Source organism: Lepidochelys kempii, chromosome 3, assembly GCF_965140265.1.
Source record: "Lepidochelys kempii isolate rLepKem1 chromosome 3, rLepKem1.hap2, whole genome shotgun sequence".
Taxonomy (NCBI): Eukaryota; Metazoa; Chordata; order Testudines; family Cheloniidae; genus Lepidochelys; species Lepidochelys kempii.
In genome coordinates this window covers 103,693,876-103,714,432 of record NC_133258.1, presented here as the reverse complement: position 1 = coordinate 103,714,432, position 20,557 = coordinate 103,693,876, and the positions used below count along the sequence as shown (strand labels likewise).

At 41.7% G+C, this 20,557-nt stretch overlaps 1 protein-coding gene across 7 annotated transcripts in view; it reads right to left on the bottom strand.

The window, feature by feature from the left end:
- PDE7B (phosphodiesterase 7B) overlaps positions 1-20,557 on the bottom strand; it is a 276,797-nt gene that overhangs the window by 111,927 nt on the left and 144,313 nt on the right. The window contains exon 1 of one of the 7 annotated variants that reach the window (XM_073337389.1): positions 8,420-8,905. The exons of the other annotated variants lie outside the window; for them this stretch is intronic. Coding sequence (XP_073193490.1) covers positions 8,420-8,657 — 238 coding nt within the window. The 5' untranslated portion in view covers positions 8,658-8,905. Of the gene's footprint in view, positions 1-8,419; positions 8,906-20,557 lie in introns of those variants that run through there. 7 annotated transcript variants of the gene reach the window in all.

Genomic DNA, 20,557 nt, shown 5'->3' with positions numbered 1-20,557 from the left:
TAATGGTAAGACTATCACTGACTTCAGGGGGATTTGGATCAGGCTTGTAATGTCTTGGTTTGTGAATAGTTTCTGTACAACAGAGCTTAAAGGAATCCTGGCAACTTCTAATAACTAATTTCAAAAATTCTGTTTTCTGACAGAACACTCTTTAAATGGCATGTCCTGAAATTACACTAAAATAATCTTTAGAAATTGCTAAGGGTTCTTCCGCTCCTTTGCCGATGCCTAGAAGTATCTTTTGGCCAGGCCTGGCAGCAACACCACTAAACATACCCTTGTCCTCCCTCCCTTTTCCCTCTGTTCACACTCCTTGTTCCTGCTGTTATTGGCAAACATCCTCTCGTACAGTATGCATTTGTGTCCAGGACAGGATAGAGCCAGGGGAGTTCTGTCTCATGTTTTCACAAGATGCTGTAAAGTGTAATTGGCCATCTACAAAACAGTGGAAGTGTCTCAACACAAGGTGTTGTCACAACCAGAAGGTTAACAGAGAGAGAGATTTCCCTCCTCGGTTCACTTTCAAATACAGTAATCTTAGGGATATCTTAAAAGTTGAGATGCGTTATCCAAACAGATTGTGTCTGAAAACTGAGGCCTGGATTCAGCAAAGTATTTAAACATGTGCTTAGCCTTAATTTAACTGAGGCAGGCATGACTTCTTTGCTGAAAGGGGATGGGATCACTCACGTGTTTAAAGTTAAACACATGCATAAACGCTTTGCTGAATTGGAGCCTTAGGCTGGAAAGCTCACAAGAGACTTTCTTGTTGGGTTTTAGAGATTTGTCCTGGCCAGATTGCAGGAACAAAGTTGTTCCCATATTATGATGAGTGTCTAGGTGCATGAATATGGTAAATAATGAAAGAAAATGAACTTGAAGTCAACTGAAATTTTTCAAAAATCCCAAAGAGATTTGAATTAGAGATGAAAGCATGAGACATTCTTATTTGAGCCTGTTCACCCATACATAAAAATTCCTCCTTAAACTTGATCATCTTGTACAAAGTCAATAGTTTGGGTGTGCTGATGTGGTACTCATGGATGACCTAGTTTGAAAGACTTCAGGAGATTGAAAGAGTGAGAGGAATGGACTACAATAAAAGGGAAAAGTTAATATTCAGGGATATAATTTTCTTGTGGCATCTTGAAAGTAAAGTACACACTTTCCAAAATGTCAGCAAGAGAAGATTCTGTAGCTTATAGCCCCTCGTGCAAGAAGCTTCAAAAGCATATTTTTGCCGGCTCTTAAACCAGTTCGTCAATTTTGCCTCATACCTTTTTAAGCACATGTTGTAATGCACTCTTTATTCAGCATTTACAAATAAAAAAATCAAGAAGTGAAATGGCACATCAGCAAGTCCATCCCAAGCAATATGCTTTGCTTTTGTAGCTCTCCCACCAAATAAATGATGGCTCAGAGAGAATGGAGACATCTATAGCTGGGCACACCTATAACTCAGCAATCACTCATCCTGCTGGTAACCTAAATTTTCACACAATTCATATTGGTAAATAAATTAAAATTTTAAGGAAAGGTGAAGGAAAAGGGGTAAATTATGGGTATAAACAATCCAACTTTGTCAGCAGCTTGGAAACAAAACTAGGAAGAACAGCTGGCTTATAATGAAATGAAGTAGCTTTTCCTTTTGAAAAAGAATAAGAAACAATGGGTCAGATCAGCATAGCTACATTACGGGTAATGACCTCACCACACATTAAGCAGTGGGGACCATTGTCCGGCTTGTTGGAAAAGGCATCTGCCCCTTTAAGAGCTAGAGAGTCAGAGAGTGACTTTCTGTTGCAGCTGTGGTCAGTGGCATACCCACCCAGGTGACCCGAAGAGAGGGGGGACTATATAGGTCCATGCTGGTGCAAGAAATGCTCTCTTTTACCTGCACCAGGCAGAGCAGCACCCACCCTACCATCCATGGAAGTGGTGAAATACCGGGTTTTGTCAGGGTCTGCTGTTGGCACTGCACTAGTTGCTTCTTTCTCAGGGGCTGGGAAGGAAATTTTCCCCTCACTGCCAGATTGGCCAAGGTGAAGTGGGTTTTTTTTCCAGCTTCCCCACAGCAGTTCATGGAGGTTTTGCTGGTGAGAACATGAACTGGGAGTTACCTATGATGTCGCAACTCGTTATGTAAACATGGGGCAGATGTCCAGTGCAGGTACTCCATAGGCAAGGGGTACAGTGATCAGATAAAATGGATTGGTAAAAGTTTCAAGGAGGTATTCTCTAAAGGAGCAAAAACAAAAGGGGACTCAGGGCTCCTACAACTGGTACGGCAGGGAGCCAACACGAGCCCCCTTTACAGCCCCCCTTAACCCTCATTCAAGGGGTGAGGTCCCAGCAGTGGGTTGGCTGGGAACCAGGGTGGGTAAGAGAGAGTGCTGTCGGACCCAGGTATATATTGAATGGATTATGGAATTACCTGGCCTACGTAATTTTATCTGCCAGGTACTCCCAGACATTTAAGAATAAAGTTGTGGTCTAATTAAACCACATCCAGTGTCTCCTGTGTTTCTTCCAGCATAGGCAGACAATGGAGCTCCACAAAGTTAAACGATACAAGGATCTGGCCTATTAATATTTAGATTATTCTTTAAACAGGTGCTCTGAGTTGACATATTAAATTCGCTGTCACTTCTTTGTTTTTTGGGGTTTTCTTTTAGTACACTGAGGCATTAACTCCCAGGCCTTGGCCAAAATCCAGCTTGGATAATTACATTCTGTCTACCTAAATACATCCTGGAGTTTCAACTGTATACTATATTCATCTTCTCTTCCTTTCCTCTATTGTGTGTGTGCACTGTTAAACAGCTGCCCAAAGAGCTTTTCCAAACACTCCTGCAAACAAAATTCAGTTTGCACAAATGTTCATGGGAATGCAAACAAAAATTGGATGCCAGCATGACTAAACTGAAAAGCCATTCAGAATTTGTGAAAATATTTGCATATAATTTCCCTCCACTATTTGCTCAGTTCTAGTTCTTACTTTCCTAATCTCCCTTTTAAATCAACAGAAGTTTTGCCTGAGTAAGGACTGAATCTGAGGACTGAGTAAAAAGTGAATAGAGGCTTTTGGATTTGGCCTGTATCTTTAAATCATTTAAATCACCTATATACTGTAAAAATGCACATTGCATGTGAATCTTCCTCATTGTTTTTAATAAACTTTTATACAGTGCGGTAACTTTACTAGTATGTAGAAAGAAATATTCCATGCCTCCAAAGTGTTGGTAATTCCACCACAGTAAATGATCATATTAACTGAATGTAGTTTCATGGCCAGAACTCAAGTTAAATGCCCTTAGCTAGCCTTGATTCAAGCAAACTAATTTTCTTTGTCCCCAGTAAATGTAACACATTTGGCAAGTTTCAATGTTCCCTGATTTGTTCAGAAATAAATGTAGTAAGCAGCCTTCCTGCCTGCGGTGCATAGCTCAGTGTTGCACAACTGAAGCTGTTTTCAGTCCAAGGAAAAGTGTAAGGAACTCAACAAATGCTGAGACAAAACATTGGAACTATCTACTATGTTGTAGGTACATGTAAGGGGGAATTAAAGGGTCTGATCTAGTAAGGTGCTGAGCACACTCAATTCCTGTTGACTTCAATGGGGGTGCTCAGCATCTGACTGGTTCAAACTGCAAAATTAGCATAGCCGTGCCCCCAAAGTGTAGGGAGGGTCTCCTCTCAATGACTAATGATTGTAATGGCACTCAAAAGGTATATCAAGATCCCTGACCTGGTAAGATTACAAACAGATTTTGGACATGATTGAACAAGAAAGTAACAACATGGTGAGGTTGGAAGGATGGACAGGACAATATTGCACAGCACGGTGGGGCAAAAATGTTTGGTTCTGATGAAATAAATGGACAAAAGCAATAAGCAGAATGCTAGTTAACATGTTTCTTTCGCTTCAAAGAAGAAGTTGGTCATCAAGCGGGATTTAAAAGAGGAGGGGCTAGTGGCTTTGTGGACTAGCTCAGGAAGGACCTTCCATGCAGAGAAGTCAGCATAGAAGGAAAAGCTGACACATCTGTGGGAAAAGTGGACAAGTGGTTTGCTGAGGCTGGCATCACTGGCAGAGCAGAGACAGTTGAGGGTGGGGGGAATGTGATAAGAGAAAAGCAGGGGAAGAGTTATTTAGGGCCCGAAGGGCAATGACATTAAATATGAAAGTGATTCAGTGAAGAAGGAGGAGACAGTGGATTCAAAGAGGGAGGCCATGGGCAAACCAATGAGAAGCAGAAATTATCTTAGTTGCAGGATTTGGCATGGACCAGAAGCAGACGTTGTGGGTGTCTCTAATTACTGTTCTCCCTCTTTAAATGAGGCAGACTCATGAGGCAGATAATGATGAACATTATGCATGTGTGACTCAGGGCCTACATTTCTGAGAGGACAGTTGCCGTGAGAAGGAGAAATAGGAAGGGAGGTGAGAAAGCTTTCAAAAATCATTTCAGAATCGCATGAACACTGGTGTCTGGAGGGCCCTGAAGAATTTAAGTATTGTAGCAGTCTCCCCTCAGGAGATGTCATGTGTGTGCGCGTGTGTCCGTGTGAGTGATAGGGCTTGTCTACAGAGTGGGGTAATGTGCTGTACAGGGGTGTGATTTATAAATCAATTAAAGTGCAGCATGTAAATGAGGTCTGTGTAGACCAGGCTGGTGAGCACTGAATACTTCCTAATATGCTTTAACATAATGTTGTTTGAAACTATGTTAAAACGCACTAGGGAACATTTAGTGCACACAAACTGGATCTCCACAGACCAATTAATGTGCAACCCATTAGTGTACTTTAGAAACCATACCCCCAAAGTGCTCATTACTCAACCATATAAACAAGCCCAGAGAGAGAGCGACCCCAGAGAAGAAAGGATAGTTACGCAGAACATTAAAGCGAGGGTGGGAGAAAATGAGAACAGTTCAAAACTGGGTAATGCAGCCTTCTTCTATAGACTAAAAAACTTAAACTGTGTTCAAACTGTGCTGGGTAGGGAAGGGTCTGTCTCAATCATGGTGCCAGATAGAGCTAATTGAGTTATTCAGTCCAAATAATGAACTGATCACATTCTGGCATTTTTCTTCCAAAAATTATTTGCAAATATATGTTCTTATTATTTGATCCACTGCAAACACTGTGAATAACGATTAATTCTACCATTTTCCCTCCTCCCCATCCTCAAATTAATTGCATTTCATTATTCCACCATCTCTAGTTCTTAATTTTGTTTAGCATATTGGTAGAGAGATAATGTAGATGTGCTAACCTGCTTTTACCACAGTTAGTGAGACACTCATCTCCAAAAATCATATGGGGTTTAGGTCTGTGCTAGTGGGGACAGGGATTTGGATGAAAAAATTACTAAGCAACAACTGGCAAGGGGCAGGGAGGGAAAGCAAGGTCTGCAGACATAGCAGATATCATTGCAGTGCCTCTTAAAGCTGGCAAGAGCATGCTAATGATCTGATTTTCAAAATTCGCGAAGGAAAATCTCACCAGAGATTTTGCCGATTAATCTTCTCGATACAATTATGTAATGTGTAGCAAACACTGTAATGGGGGGGCAGGGGAGAAGAGGATCCAGATCCTGCATATTCCTTGATTGCTATGGAGGGCCCTAAGAGCTGTAGGACTCAGAGGAGTGTCTCTTGTTAGGGGGCCCAGGATTTAAGGTCTAGGAGTCTAGTCTGATCACTCAGGCTTAGTTGCGGGAGGTTGTGTTCAGCCCACGTTAAGTGAGGAACCGCCACAATACAATCTTTAAAATACAGCAGAAATCCTGACAACTTCCTGTTCCCTCCAAAATGTCCCAACGTTTTATCTTATTTTTGTTCAAGTTTCTCTTAGTTCACCTCATAAGCTATGATAAGAAAATACAACCTCAGATAACGTGATGTAGGATGAGTAACCATGAGGACAGGTCAGAATTTAAATGAGAACACCCTTAATTTGGCAAGTGCTATGAAGCGGAGTATCCAACAGCTGACACGTTTTTGCCGCGTCTGTCGAGCTATCAGATGACTCCCCCCACCCCCCCTGCCAGAAATAATGGTTCTCTATGTGAGGCAAAAAGCAAGCCAGGCGTGTACCATGGTGCCTCACCATCCATTCTGGCACTAGTTGCTTTTTCAAGAATAAGTTGCGCTAGTGCTTCACGCCACTGATGATTCCAAATGACTGTGGGGAAGGATGGGGAGGCAGAGAAGGTAAGGGAGGCAGATGCTTTTTGAGTTAGTGTTTAGATCCCCTCTAACTGGACAGACTTTTCCTGGCTTCCCCACATACAGTCCCGAATGGAGGAATCCACTGTTGAACAAAATGGGAAACCACCATGACAATTGCTGTGGGGAGGGGGAAAAAAAAAGAACCAACCTCCCAAGTCAACTTCATCACGTGGGGGATTGATTTGTAAACTGTTTCAAGTTATGGAGTCATATTGTTCTCTCAGTGATGTAAATCAACTGAGTTCAGGAGTTAGTCTGGATTTACACTGGGGTAACACAGTAGAATTGGCACCATAAGGCCAGATTTCACAGGATATTAGTAATATCTATTTGAGTCAATGGGAATTACTCACATCCTGCTGGTAGAAGCATCAGGGTCCATGAATATTATAATCTTTCTTTATATTTTTAAAATTTTGTTACATTTCTCTTACTGTCCTCCCACAACCCACTATTCTCCACCTGCTCTTAAACGTACACCCAGAGATGCCTCCAGAAGTCTGAGGGTGAACCTTGCTCATTAAATAAATGACAGTTGCACTGAACGTGATGTGATTATATTTTCTCCCTAGGTGGCTTTTTTGAATATTTCCAGCACTACTTGCATGAAAAATGTGGATGAATCATCAGTTCATTTCTCTTTGACCAAAATCCATTCTTCTGAGCATTCAGTTCCCAGTTTCCACGCAAACATCACAATCCCATCAGTTTGCTCCATTGCCTTCCCATCTCATTTTTACACACTTAATGCAGCATCAAGACTCTTCCTTTACCCAGCTCAACCTTTGTAGAAAGACTTCTTCTAATTTACCAGTCACAGGTGGTTCCCACTCAGGGAAGAAGGAAGGTTTTATATTTTCTCTGGAGTTGACAGACTTTTCTCTCCCTCACCACTTCCAGAATGAAAATGAGCTAAGCACTTTTTGTATTATATAGTTTTTTAACAGGAATATTTAAGGATGAGACACAGACGATTGGCTACATCTGCCTTGCCCAGTCATTCCCCAGCTCATTAGCATGTCACATACCCTGCCCTGTACTACTCAAGTAATCCATATTGTGTGATAAACTCTTTATAATGGATTCTGGAATATTCACAGCATACTTACTCCACATACAGGATGGTTTCTCATGAAGTGCTAATATTTATGCTTATTGTTTACATTATGGTAGCACCTAAGGCTTCTGATTGCAACGGGGGTGCCATTATTGTGCTAGGCACTGTATTTACATGTCCCTGCCCCGAAGAGTTCATAATTTAAATAGATTGTAACACAAGAACGGAGAAAGGAAGTGTTATTAATCCCATTTTGCAGATGAGAAACCAAGGCACAGAGGGCCTCATCTGAAGTCTACTGAAGCCAATGCGAGTCTTCCCCTTGACTTTGAAGTAACTGAGGTTATTCATGTGGTTAACGTTGTGCACCTACTTACAAACCTTACTGAACTGATTTCAATGAGGGTTGGGCACCTAGGTACTTTTGAAAATTCTATTAGGTGCCTACCTGAATCTAGAGGTGCCTAAATACCTTTAAAAATCCGGCCCCAACTGACATGTCCAAGATCATCCAGGCAGTCTGTGGCAGAGCTGGCCATGGGACCCAGCTCTCCTGAGGCACAGATCAAAGCCTTCACCATAGCCTTCCTTTCTGGATTTTAATTTTTGTGACCACACAGAAGAAATACTGTGGTATTCTCAAAAAGTGGACCTGGCTCCTAGACCCTCTACAAACACAATCAAACTGGGACTTTAGAATTCCTGATGGCACTATTACATTTTTCAATAAGGTGGCTGTGCTCAAAACCTATGTTAAATACATATATATTTTTAGGGCAGCTTTGCAAAGCTGTCATACAAATTGATCAGCCAGGCACAAATCCTACTCGCCTGCTGTTTACCATCAGGGTGGACGGTGAAAATAACCCTGTTATTTCACTTGCCTGTCATGAAACAGGTACTCCCCCGAGCGAGTGGGTGCAGACTGCTGTACAGGATTTCAATACATTAGTATGTCAGTCACAACCCTTAAGTTCCAGAGCTCCACACTTCTCCTCTCAGCCACTGCCTTTCCCTGTACACATGCACACACACAGTTTAGGTGCTTGAGTCCCACTTTATGAAACCAGCAGCTTGCATGATTAGATGAGATTACACCTTTTACAGAACATATTAAATGTACCTGATAAACTGCCCAGAGCATCTTCATTTTCCAAAATCCCTCTTTGCTTGGTCCCTCGCAGTTCACTTTTGGATTTCCAAATGAGCTTTACCATCCTGATCATCTCAGGCAACTCACAGGCTAGGATCCCCGGCTGGTAGCTGGGCAGGCTGCCCATGGGAAAGGGCATCGGCTCTTCCCCTGTCCTCCACCGCCTGCCCAGCTCTGTTGAATTAAAAAACCTGTCTAGTACAGGCATCCTGTCCTTTGCTCTCCAGAAAGGGCTGCTCCTGCTATTGGACTAGGGACATACTTCACAGCCAGACACAAATGAAAACAATCAAAATGGGCCCCCACAACTAAGGGAAAGGCTTCTGCAGCCTCACTGCCTCTTGACAAACACGGTGGAGAGACGTGCTTTCCAAGGGTTCCCACTGGTGAGTGAGCTGAAGCAGTTACTGTACTTCTTCCTCCTCAGAGATTAAGAAATAGATGCTTTTTTTTTTTCACTCTCCCTCTGTCTCAGGCTCCAAGTTACAACACTTAATTAATCCCAGGCTACAGCTGGAACATCAGCCAAAAAAAAAAAAAAAAAAAGTGTGTGTGGGAGAGAAGCCAGTGAGGTATTTTCTTTTCCTCCCTCTTTCTCTTATTCTTTTGTTTGCTTGCTTGTTTGTTTGTTTTCAGGAATTGTCACCCTACTGCAAGATGTTGGAATTTGCAGTGAAGAAACACTTTCATCTATGGGTTTGTTATCAGGAGCTATCAGGTAAACAGGTGCTGATTTATTAAAGAGAAGAGCTTCACCAAATCATGCCCTGCAGCCTAAGGCAGCCCTCAGTAAACAGAGAGAAGCTTGAGTAGCCCAGCAGAACCAGTTCACAGCTGCCTCTCGCTGGCTAGACTGGCAGAAGTCCATCCCTCCCTTCCACTAATGACCGCATTATGATGAAGATATTAAGAAGGCTGTTTGAATTTATCTACACAGTAATGCAATTAAACAGGCTTCCTGCCCACCCACCTCCGTCTTCTTCCTCCTCTCTGTCATTTGGTTCTCAGCAAACCCAAAGGGAGTTTTGGCCTATTAGTCAAATCCCTTTGTAACCTTAGCTGCCCTTCAGCTGCAAGGGAAATAACATTGATTCACATTCCAAAGCTAACTGTGAAAGAAATGAATCAGGAAAGCAGTAAGATCTGCATTCACAAGTCTGGTGCTGTTGTGTAATCTTAACAAACTGCTCTAGTTTTAAATTCCATTTCTGAAGAAAAATAATCATAAAAACAAAAGAAAGAAATCCCAGGGCTTGACTGGCAAGGGAAATTAAGTTGTTGAAATTCCACTTTTCCATGGGCGGTCCCACTGTGGACTTATTATTTTGGCTGCTAGGTGCAAAGCTCCACCTGACTGAAAGATAAGTTCATGCAAGGACACTAACTGGTGGCTATCACTGATTGTACACAGAAGACAATTATTATCACCAACCTTTAAAGACAAGACAAAAGATGCCTGGTGTCTGCTCTGAACAGTTCCGTCACACACAGAAATGTGGTGGGGTATTGTAGCCGTAGCACTTTCACCAGCAAATGGGGTTACTGGGACGTTTTTAAACATGTCTGAGCATTGTTTGTTAGACAGATGTTAGAACAATCTCTTTTTCTCCCTTTTGTTTCACATCCCCATGTAGCAGGACCCTTTATTTTGTCTGGCATTTTCATTGTTCTGATACAGTCTGCACTCTTAATCTATATTCCTTTTAGTGCTGGGTTATCATTCAGCCTTGACGCTTGTTTAGGGGTGCAGGAAGGAACTGATGTAGTGGGGGCACCTTACAATACCATCTACTTTTTTGTTTTGGATAAAACCACAGAAAGTTCACTTAATGGGAATTTTAATATGCATTTTAATTTTTCCTCATATTCATAGATAATAGACTTACTTTTTCCTGGTTAAATTCAGTGTCCCGTTTCTTTTACAGATGGGAAAATAAACTGGCAAACAAACAGGATCTTCCTTCATCAGGAAGGAGGGGGAAGAAGATCCAAGTGAATGGATTGAAAGTTAACATCCTTAAGTATAAAAAACAGAATGCACAAGTTTTTCCTTGTTATGCCAACATCAGCAGGAGCAGCATGATATTTCCACTGTTCTAGCATCCTTTGCCATGTTTACCTTACTGTTCCCACTTCAGACTAGGGACAGCAAGGTTCTTCAAAAATATGGTTATTTTTAATGTGGGTCGTGGTGCTGTATTATTAGCATATTTGTTGAATATGATCTAACTAGTTAGTGCTTTCAGGTGACCCTGGTTTGAAAAAAGTGAAGTGCTCCCTAAGTGTTATACCATTGTTGTTGTAATGTTATTTTGCAGGAGCACTTAGCATCAGGATATCCTGACCCTTGGAACAAAGGGGTTAAGAACAAAGAAAACAAATAGATGTAATACACCACAAGCCCTGACACATTCATAGAACACAGGGCTGCACTTCCATGACAAGGACGAGTGTTATTGTTTTATCCCAACTTGATATAATTTCAATAGCTTTATTTTGATTGTTTCATGTTGTTTTTCTATTATTGGAGCAAGTCACTGAAGCTTCTTAAAGGAACAATGTTTCTGTTAAGGAGGAGTGAACTGGCTTAACTAAAGTAAGAAATGACCCAGACCTTTGCCCAATGTGCAAATTAAACCCAGGCTGATTTTTTTTTAAAAAATTGTAAGATAAAAAAAATATTCAGTTAACTTTTTTCCCAATTATTTATTTTTCTTTTTTGTTCACCTCTGCACTTCCTGGTCCCAGCTGGAACAAGAAGCAGAAGTGCCAAAATACTGTGAAAGAAAGACTGTCCTTGTGGTATTTCCAGCTTGGTGGGAAACAGAAAGTACCAGAAATCAAGAAAGCTGGTTCTCAGATGTCCAGCCCAATATTTGTGGACCAAAAAAGTCTGGATAGCTTTAGATAAGCATCTGAACATTTAGGTGCTTAAACAAACCACACATCCAAACTGAGCCACCAAACTTTCTGTGGTCTGCCTATCACTGCTTTCTTTCAGCTCTTTGTTAGTCTTCTAGTTTTTCAAAAGCTGGTCTTGCTTTTTGCATCCTCAAAATTGGGGCTTACAAATTTGTGTCTGCACTGCAGGTAGGGTTATTTGGGCAGCTGTGTACCTAATTTGTGAATGGAATCAAGTAGATAGAATTCAAATGATCTTCACTGTTTTTGTAGTTATTTGCACCTGAAATTTTTCAGATGGGAAGAGGAGGCCTAGTGAAAACCAGGCTGAAAATCTGACCTGTTGTCATGCCAACTACTTTATTTTAAAAGTATATATAATAGCTCTAACACTCACAAGACATACCTTTCCTAGGGAAACGAAGGCACGTAAAACCTGCTGATCTTCACAGAATGTAGTTCTTTCTGATCAGTTTGAGGGTCACCATTTAGATTCATAAAAATAATGCACTTTTTGAAGGTCTTTGCTTTGCCTGAATTAAGATAGCTGGGAATTAATACTGGCAAGTCAGGCCAAAATCAGTAGTTCAACAGCTAACACTGACAAAGCTACTGGACAAGCTGCATCTTCCTGGTTGTTCTGATTAGAACTGGCAAAAACCTTTGACCAAGACTCTTTTTGACAAAAATACAGATTTGGTGACACTGAAACACTTTGCGAATTTGTGTCAATTTTACTGATTTGTTTTGGTCAAAAAACCCTAAACAAATTGTAAAAAAAATTGAAATGTTTCATTTTGTTAGTTATGAAAGGAAATGTTTCTGTTTGAACTGACTTTTCATTTCAAAATTTCCTTTAATGTTATTTAAAAATGTTAACAAATGCCCAAAATTGAAACAAAATGTTTTGTTTAACCTGAAAGTTTTTATTTCAGAACCGCCAGTGAACCAAAAAATACTCAGCTTTAGTCCTGCCAGTACCACAAATGAATATTAACATAAAAGACTGAAACAGTCTTGGAACACAAGTGTGTTTGATGGAAAACTTCTTGTATCCTGTTTGCGAACTTCACCTTGAGAACATACATTTTACAGAATGATAGGTGTAGGTTTTCATTGGACAGGTGCCTCAAAATTAACTAGAATCCAGAGTTTATTCATCCTACTTGACAAAAGATTTTGGTTGTGGCTGGCTGACATTTCTTTTGGCTTCTTCATCCTAAGAAAGGGGATTGCTTGATCAGAGCGGCTGAAGAGGAATGTTTATAATGAGATAATGTTCTTCCAAACCCATGAACCATCAAAAAATCTCCTTCAGCACTAGCTTGCGAGGTTTTATGCCAGGGGATCACGTCCTCAACTGGTGTCAATTGTCATAGGTCCATTGATTTCAATTGAGATATGATGATTTTCACAAGTTGGGGGGGCTGACCCCAAGACAGCGTTTTTCACCCCACTCAGGAAAAATGAGCATCACAAATGCACAATGAATGCAAAACACAGAGAAACATGCCCAACCCTTTGTTACTGAACTTTTAAAAAAATCACTGAACAAGCTCAGCTCACCTAAAACTTCCCTGCTTCCATATCAGTACAGGCCAGATTTTAAACAAACCATGGAATAAAGATGGGTCATTTGCTGTTGCTACTAAATGTACTACTTTATGGCTCTGAGTAAAGGAAGGTTAAGCAATTACAATATAAATGTAATAACTTTGGCCCCAACTCCTCTTAAGCAGCAACCAGGTGAAATGAGTCAGTTCTGAAAACCTGACAAGGCAGTGTACATTTTCACAGATAGGCATGAGAATTGAAAAAGGCTTGAGGAAAAGAAGAGGGAGGTGGGGAAACAGGGAAGGGAATAAGTGGACAGATTCATAGCTTGTGTTTCGCAATTGGAATCTCTTAAAAAGTTTTACTTGTTTGCTTATTCCTTTTAAGCTATGAAGTAAGGGCAGCAGCAGAACTGCACGCCAGATGGTACAGGAAGTGCCTCGTGTGTATCTTTCCAGTCTATTGCAGCCTGCATGGGCTTCATTAACCCAGTGCTCTGGTTTTCATTGCAAGTTTCTCTCTCCCCTTTTTTCTCTTCTGTCCTTCAAAGGGGGGGGGGGGCAAAGGAAAGAATGAAGCCAGGGTTTGAACTGGCATAGAATTTCTCTCTTGGCTCTCAGCTGTCATGGCCAGTGCCAAATCTACTGTCTCCAGCAGCTCTCCCACAACAAATCAGTCCAGGCGCACAAAAGCTGTAAAATAATGTTGAATAAAGATCCTTGATTCCCCCCTCCCCCCTCCACCCCAGCCTCGTTCCCCAGAGATGACCTCCTCCTGCTCTCCAGTACCGTAAGTGATAGTGGAACCTCCAATCTGCAGCTTTGCTGAAGGCTTCCTTAGCATTCAGCTATCTTTGGCCATTTGTGTCAATAGAGCAAAAGGAGAAGTCCAATAGCCTTACTCCTGTTCTTTCTTTCCAGCAGCTGCTGCTTGGAAAGGGGAACTCCTTCCTTGGTGTATACATGTAAAAAAAACAAAATCCAGATTGATTAGGATTGGAAGTGACCTCCAGTTGGTCATCTAATCCAGTGGTTCTCAAGCAGGGGTATGTGTACTCCTGGGGGTATACTGCAGTCTTCTGGGGGTACTTCAACTCATCTAGATATCTGCCTAGTTTTATTACAGGCTACATAAAAAGCACAAGTGAAGTCAGTACAAATTAAAATGCCATATAGACAACGACTCGTTTATACGGCTCAATATGCTATACACTGAAATGTAAGTACAATATTTATATTGCAATTTATTTATTTTATAAGTATATGGTACAAATGAGAATGTAAGCAATATTTCAGTAAGAGTGTGTTGTGACACTTTTGTATTTTTATGTCCGATTTTTTAAGCAAGTAGTTTTTAATTGAGGTGAAACATGGGGTTACAGAAGAGAAATCAGACTCCTGAAAAGGGTATAGTCGTCTGGAAAGGTTGAGAGCCACCTCACTACACTTTGGCAGATTTAGTTATTCTTAAACGTTCCCAAACAGATGTCTTGACACAGCTAATAATTTTTATTATCTGTTTACACAGTAAATGATATTTTAAACATGTAAAAAAACCCAGACAGCCAAGGTTTTCAAAAGTGACTTGTGATTTCAGGTGCCCAAATTTTTGGAGGTCCAACTTGAGACACCTTAAAAGGAGCCTGATTTTCAGAAAGTACTTAGTGCCCATCCTCTGAAAATCAGGCCCCTTTAAAGTATCTCACGTTGGGCCCCCAAAATGGAGTCACCCCAAATCACTAGTCACTTTTAAAAATATTGCCCTTGTCCCTGCCTTGAGGATCCCTAATTCATGAAGATGCAATAAATGGGATAGGTTTCAGAGGAACAGCCGTGTTAGTCTGTATTCGCAAAAAGAAAAGGAGTACTTGTGGCACCTTAGAGACTAACCAATAATCATCCAACGTCAAGAATGAGTGGAGACAGCATGTGTGTGTGGCACTGACTGTAGAAAGCTACATGGAACTGGGTCTTAAGGGAAGAAGAGGGATCTGCAGGTGGAGGAAAGCACTTGGCATATGTGATGAGAGAAAGTTCCGAGTGTGTGCTGTGGCTTGAAAAGAAAGAGAAGAAACCAAAAATGGGAGCGGGTAAAGTATGCACATAGGAGAGAAGAGTGACATATAGATGATGTGTGGAAGATCAAAGAAGAAATGTAGGCAGGCAGACTTGTGCACAGCCTTGAAGGTGCGGTTCCACAATCACCTTTGACAGTTTGTTCCATTGACTTAACAACTTATGTTGCTTTTCCTAGTATTTAACTTACAATTTTCCTGCTACAGTTTAAGCACATTACTTCTTATCTAGCCTTACCGACTAATAAGAATAACTGCTCCTAGTCCTCTCTACTGTTATTTCTTGATTATTTATGAACACCTCTTTACTTATAGGTTCACAGAATTTAAAGCCAGAAGGGACCATTGGATCATCTAGTCTGATCTGTATTTCACAGGCCATTACATTTCATCCAGATATCCATATTAAGCCCAGTAACTTGAGTTAGACTAAAGCTGTTCAGTCCTCAGGAGACTAAGCTATTGTGTGCCACAGGCAGGGAACAGGAGAGACCGAGGTGCCACTTATTTGTGGACAGCTATTATGTGCCTGTTCTAGACTGAACATGCCCATCTCTGTTACCTTTACCTTAGGGCATCCCATTTTTTCCAGTGCTCCAGTTGTTTTTATTGCTTTCCCCATCCAATGTGTATGTCCAGTTTTTTCCCCAAATATGGGATGTCACCATTTGTGGCAATTGCACTTTTATTTCCCCCTCATGGTCCAGCATGGGCACTCACTCTAGGCTCCTGGTTCCTCAGCCATCACCTCTCTTGGGCAGAGACCCACATCTTTCCCTCCTGACCTGGGGTATTTTCAGGCTGCACAATTCCCTATCTACACTGTGAATTCCCCAGCAATGAAGACTGCCTCAACAGGCATACTGTGCTTTTCTTCCTCAGAGGCTCTAAATAGTGAAATTTTCATGGTTAAGTTATCACATAGTTCTTCCTATGCAAGCACAGGTATTCTTAAGGTAAAACCATTACAGAGAAAACATATTAAAAAAACCTTACACACATACTAGTAAGCTTACCAGAGATCAGCCCAACTTCAACAAGAGCTCTGGCAGGTGAACAGTCCTTCAAATCTCACAAACCCCTATGGATACAAGTTAATAACTCATAGATTCATAGACACTAAGGACAGAAGGTACAATTATGGTCATCTAGTCTGACCTCCTGCACAACAGAGGCCACAGGATCTCACCCACCCACTCCTGCGAAAAACCTCTCACTTATGTGTGGGCTATTGAAGTCCTCAAATCGTGGTTTAAAGACTTCAAGGAGCAGAGAATCCTCCAGCAAGTGACCCTTGCCCCATGCTACAGAGGAAGGTGAAAAATTGCCAGGGCCTCTTCCAATCTGCTCTGGAGGAAAATTCCTTCCCGACCCCAAATATGGCGATCAGCTAAACCCTGAGCATATGTAGAAAGAATAGTAAATATGGCAGGCGACCAGCTTGGCTTAACAGTGAAATCCTTGCTGATCTTGAACACAAAAAAGAAGCTTACAAGAAGTGGAAGACTGGACAAATGACCAGGGAAGAGTATAGAAATATTGCTCGGGGATGCAGGAGTGAAATCAGGAAGGCCAAATCACACCTGGAGTTGCAGCTAGCAAGAGATGTGAAGAGTAACAAGAAGGGTTTCTTCAGGTATGTTAGCAACAAGAAGAAAGTCAAGGAAAGTGTGGGCCCCTTACTGAATGATGGAGGCAACCTAGTAACAGAGGATGTGGAAAAAGCTAATGTACTCAATGCTTTTTTTGCCTCTGTCTTCACGAACAAGGTCAGCTCCCAGATTACTGCACTGGGCAGCACAGCATGGGGAGGAGGTGACCAGCCCTCTGTGGAGAAAGAAGTGGTTCAGGACTATTTAGAAAAGCTGGACGAGCACAAGTCCATGGGGCCAGATGCACTGCATCCGAGAGTGCTAAAGGAGTTGGTGGATGTGATTGCAGAGCCATTGGCCATTATCTTTGAAAACTCATGGCGATCCGGGAAAGTCCCGGACGACTGGAAAAAGGCTAATGTAGTGCCCATCTTTAAAAAAGGGAAGAAGGAGGATCCTGGGAACTACAGGCCAGTCAGCCTCACCTCAGCCCCTGGAAAAATCATGGAGCAGGTCCTCAAGGAATCAATTCTGAAGCACTTAGAGGAGAGGAAAGTGATCAGGAACAGTCAGCATGGATTCACCACGGGCAAGTCATGCCTGACTAATCTAATTGCCTTCTATGACGAGATAACTGGCTCTGTGGATGAGGGGAAAGCGGTGGACGTGTTGTTCCTTGACTTTAGTAAAGCTTTAGACACGGGCTCCCACAGTATTCTTGCCAGCAAGTTAAGGAAGTATGGGCTGGATGAATGGACTATAAGGTGGATAGAAAGCTGGCTAGATTGTTGGGCTCAACGGGTATTGATCAATGGCTCCATGTCTAGTTGGCAGCCGGTATCAAGTGGAGTGCCCCAAGGGTCGGTCCTCAGGCTGGTTTTGTTCAATATCTTCATAAATGATCTGGAGGATGGTGTGGATTGCACCCTCAGCAAGTTTGCAGATGACACTAAACTGGGAGGAGAGGTAGATACACTGGAGGGTAGGGATAGGATACAGAGGGATCTAGACGAATTAGAGTATTGGGCCAAAAGAAATCTGATGAGGTTCAACAAGGACAAGTGCAGAGTCCTGCATTTAGGACGGAAGAACCCCATGCACCGCTACAGACTAGGGACCGAATGGCTCGGCAGCACTTCTGCAGAAAAGGACCTAGGGGTTACAGTGGACGAGAAGCTGGATATGAGTCAACAGTGTGCCCTTGTTGCCAAGAAGGTCAATGGCATTTTGGGATGTATACGTAGGGGCATTGCCAGCAGATCGAGAGACGTGATCGTTCCCCTCTATTTGACATTGGTGAGGCCTCATCTGGAGTACTATGTCCAGTTTTGGGCCCCACACTACAAGAAGGATGTGGAAAAATTGGAAAGAGTCCAACGGAGGGCAACAAAAATGATTAGGGGACTGGAACACATGACTTATGAGGAGAGGCTGAGGGAACTGGGATTGTTTAGTCTGCGGAAGAGAAGAATGAGGGGGGATTTGATAGCTGCTTTCAACTACCTGAAAGGGTGTTCCAAAGAGGATGGATCTAGACTGTTCTCAGTGGTAGCTGATGACAGAACAAGGAGTAATGGTCTCAAGTTGCAATGGGGGAAGTTTAGGTTGGATATTAGGAAAAACCTTTTCACTAGCAGGGTGGTGAAACACTAGAATGTGTTACCTAGGGAGGTGGTGGAATCTCCTACCTTAGATATTTTTAAGGTCAGGCTTGACAAAGCCCTGGCTGGGATGATTTAGTTGGGGATTGGTCCTGCTTTGAGCAGGGGGATGGACTAGATGACCTCCTGAGGTCCCTTCCAACCCTGATATTCTATGATTTTATTTTATGATTCTATGATATGGGCAAGATTTACCAGCCAGATACTACAGAAAATTCTTTCCTGGGTAACTCAGATCCCACTCCATCTAACATCCCATCACAGGCCATTAGGCCTATTTACCATGAATATTTAAAGATCAATTAATTACCAAAATCATGTTGTTATCCCATTATGCCATCTCCTCCATAAACTTTAGGTTCGGAACAAGAATACTCATGAATCTGTCAGTTAGTCCTTTGTGTCCTTTGGACCTTTTGATCCTGGGAAAAGGCAATTTGTAGATAAAAGTCCTCTCCCCAGGCTGAAGCTTCAAAAGACCAGGTGTTGAGGTGAGCATTTGCATTCTCCTCCTCCCAAATATTTCCTAGAAAACCTGCTCAACTAACTGTACATTCTTGTCTTAGCCCATTGTCTACAAGAGTCCTTTGAAAATTATAGCACTTCCCAAGTTTCACATTAGGTCAAGTCTTCTAGTTATATACAATCCCACAATAACACTTAAACATTTGCATTTTTAATACAATGAGTTCCTAAGATTATTAAACTTAATTCAATAAGATTTAACTTAAGTCTGAGGTTTGACCATGATATTGCAGGAAATTGCCATGCTTGTCACTTGGGACTCAGAACTGAACTCAGTTTTCCAAGTGAGGCCCAACTGGAATCCGGAGGTTGCTCCTACTCTCAATGGTTATGATTTTTTGTGCTCCATGCCACTGACATGAATTAAATCATTGTTTTTTGCAGTGTTGTAGCTGTGTTGGTCCTCGGATATCAGACAGATAAGGTGGGTGAAGGAATATCTTTTATTGGTCCAACTTCTGTTGGTGAGAGACAAGCTTTCTAGCTCACACAGAGCTGAAGACCTGAAGAAGAGCTCTGTGTAAATGTGAAAGCTTGGTTCTTCAACAGAAGTTGGTCCAATAAAAGCTATTACCTCACCTATCTTGTCTCTCTATGAATTAAAGCACGGTAACTGGGAAGCTCCAGAGGAAGTTTTAGGAAAGAAAACCTCAGATATTAAAATGAAACTTGACTTCAGACACACTTAAAGAAATCCCCCTTTCCTAATTATAAATGTAAGCAAGAATAAAACCAGATAGAGAAAATGATATATATGAGCTCCTAAGATATTTAAACTTAATTCAATAAGATTTAACTTATATAAATATTAGGGTTGTCAAACGATTAAAAAAATTAATTGTAATTAATTGCAGTTTTAATCACACTGTTAAACAATAATAGAATACCATTTATTTAAATATTTTGGATGTTTTCTACATTTTCAAATATATCGATTACAATTACAACACAATACCAAGTGTACAGTGCTCACTTTATATTATTTTTGATTACAAATATTTGCACCATAAAAAAGATAAACAAAAGAAAATATTTCAGTTCACCTCATACAACTACTATTTATGCAATCCCTTTATTGTGAAAGTGCAATTTACAAATGTAGATTTTTTTAAAATATAACTACACTCAAAAATAAAACAACATAAAACTTTAGAGCAGTGTTTCTCAAACTTTTTGTGCTGGGACCCCATTTTGGACTTTAAAATATTGGGAGTCCCCACTAGAAAAAACTGTGATCCCCTACCTTCAGCCCCATGGGGTTTGGGGCATCAGCACCCCTTGGGGTGGGGTGCTCTGGCCTTCAGCCCCCCATGGGATCCTGGCCTTCAGCTCCCCCACCGCCTCTGGAGCTCTGGGCTTCAGCCCCACTCAGGTCTCCAGCCTTCAGCCCTCCTCAGGGTGCAGGGCTCCAGCTTTAAGCTCCCCTTGGGTCTCCAGGCTTCAGCTCCCCTGCCACCCTCGGAGCTCTGGGGCTCAGGGCTCCAGCCCCCTGCTGCCTCTGGAGTGGGATTAGTGTGTTAAAAATTAATGTGTTAATCATGCTGTGAATTAATCCTTAATTGACAGTTTTAGTGCAAAGTGAAAGGTCATGGGGATTTATCAGTTGAAAGTGACAGAGGAGGATTAAGACTTGAGTGTTGATGACTATGAGCTCCCAATGTGATGTGGCTGTGAAAAAGGCTAATTCAATCCTAGGATGCATCAGGTGAGGTATTTCCAGTAGAGACGGGGAAGTGTTATTATCATTGTACAAGACACAGGTGAGACCTCATCTGGAATACTAGGCCCTGGTCTACACTAG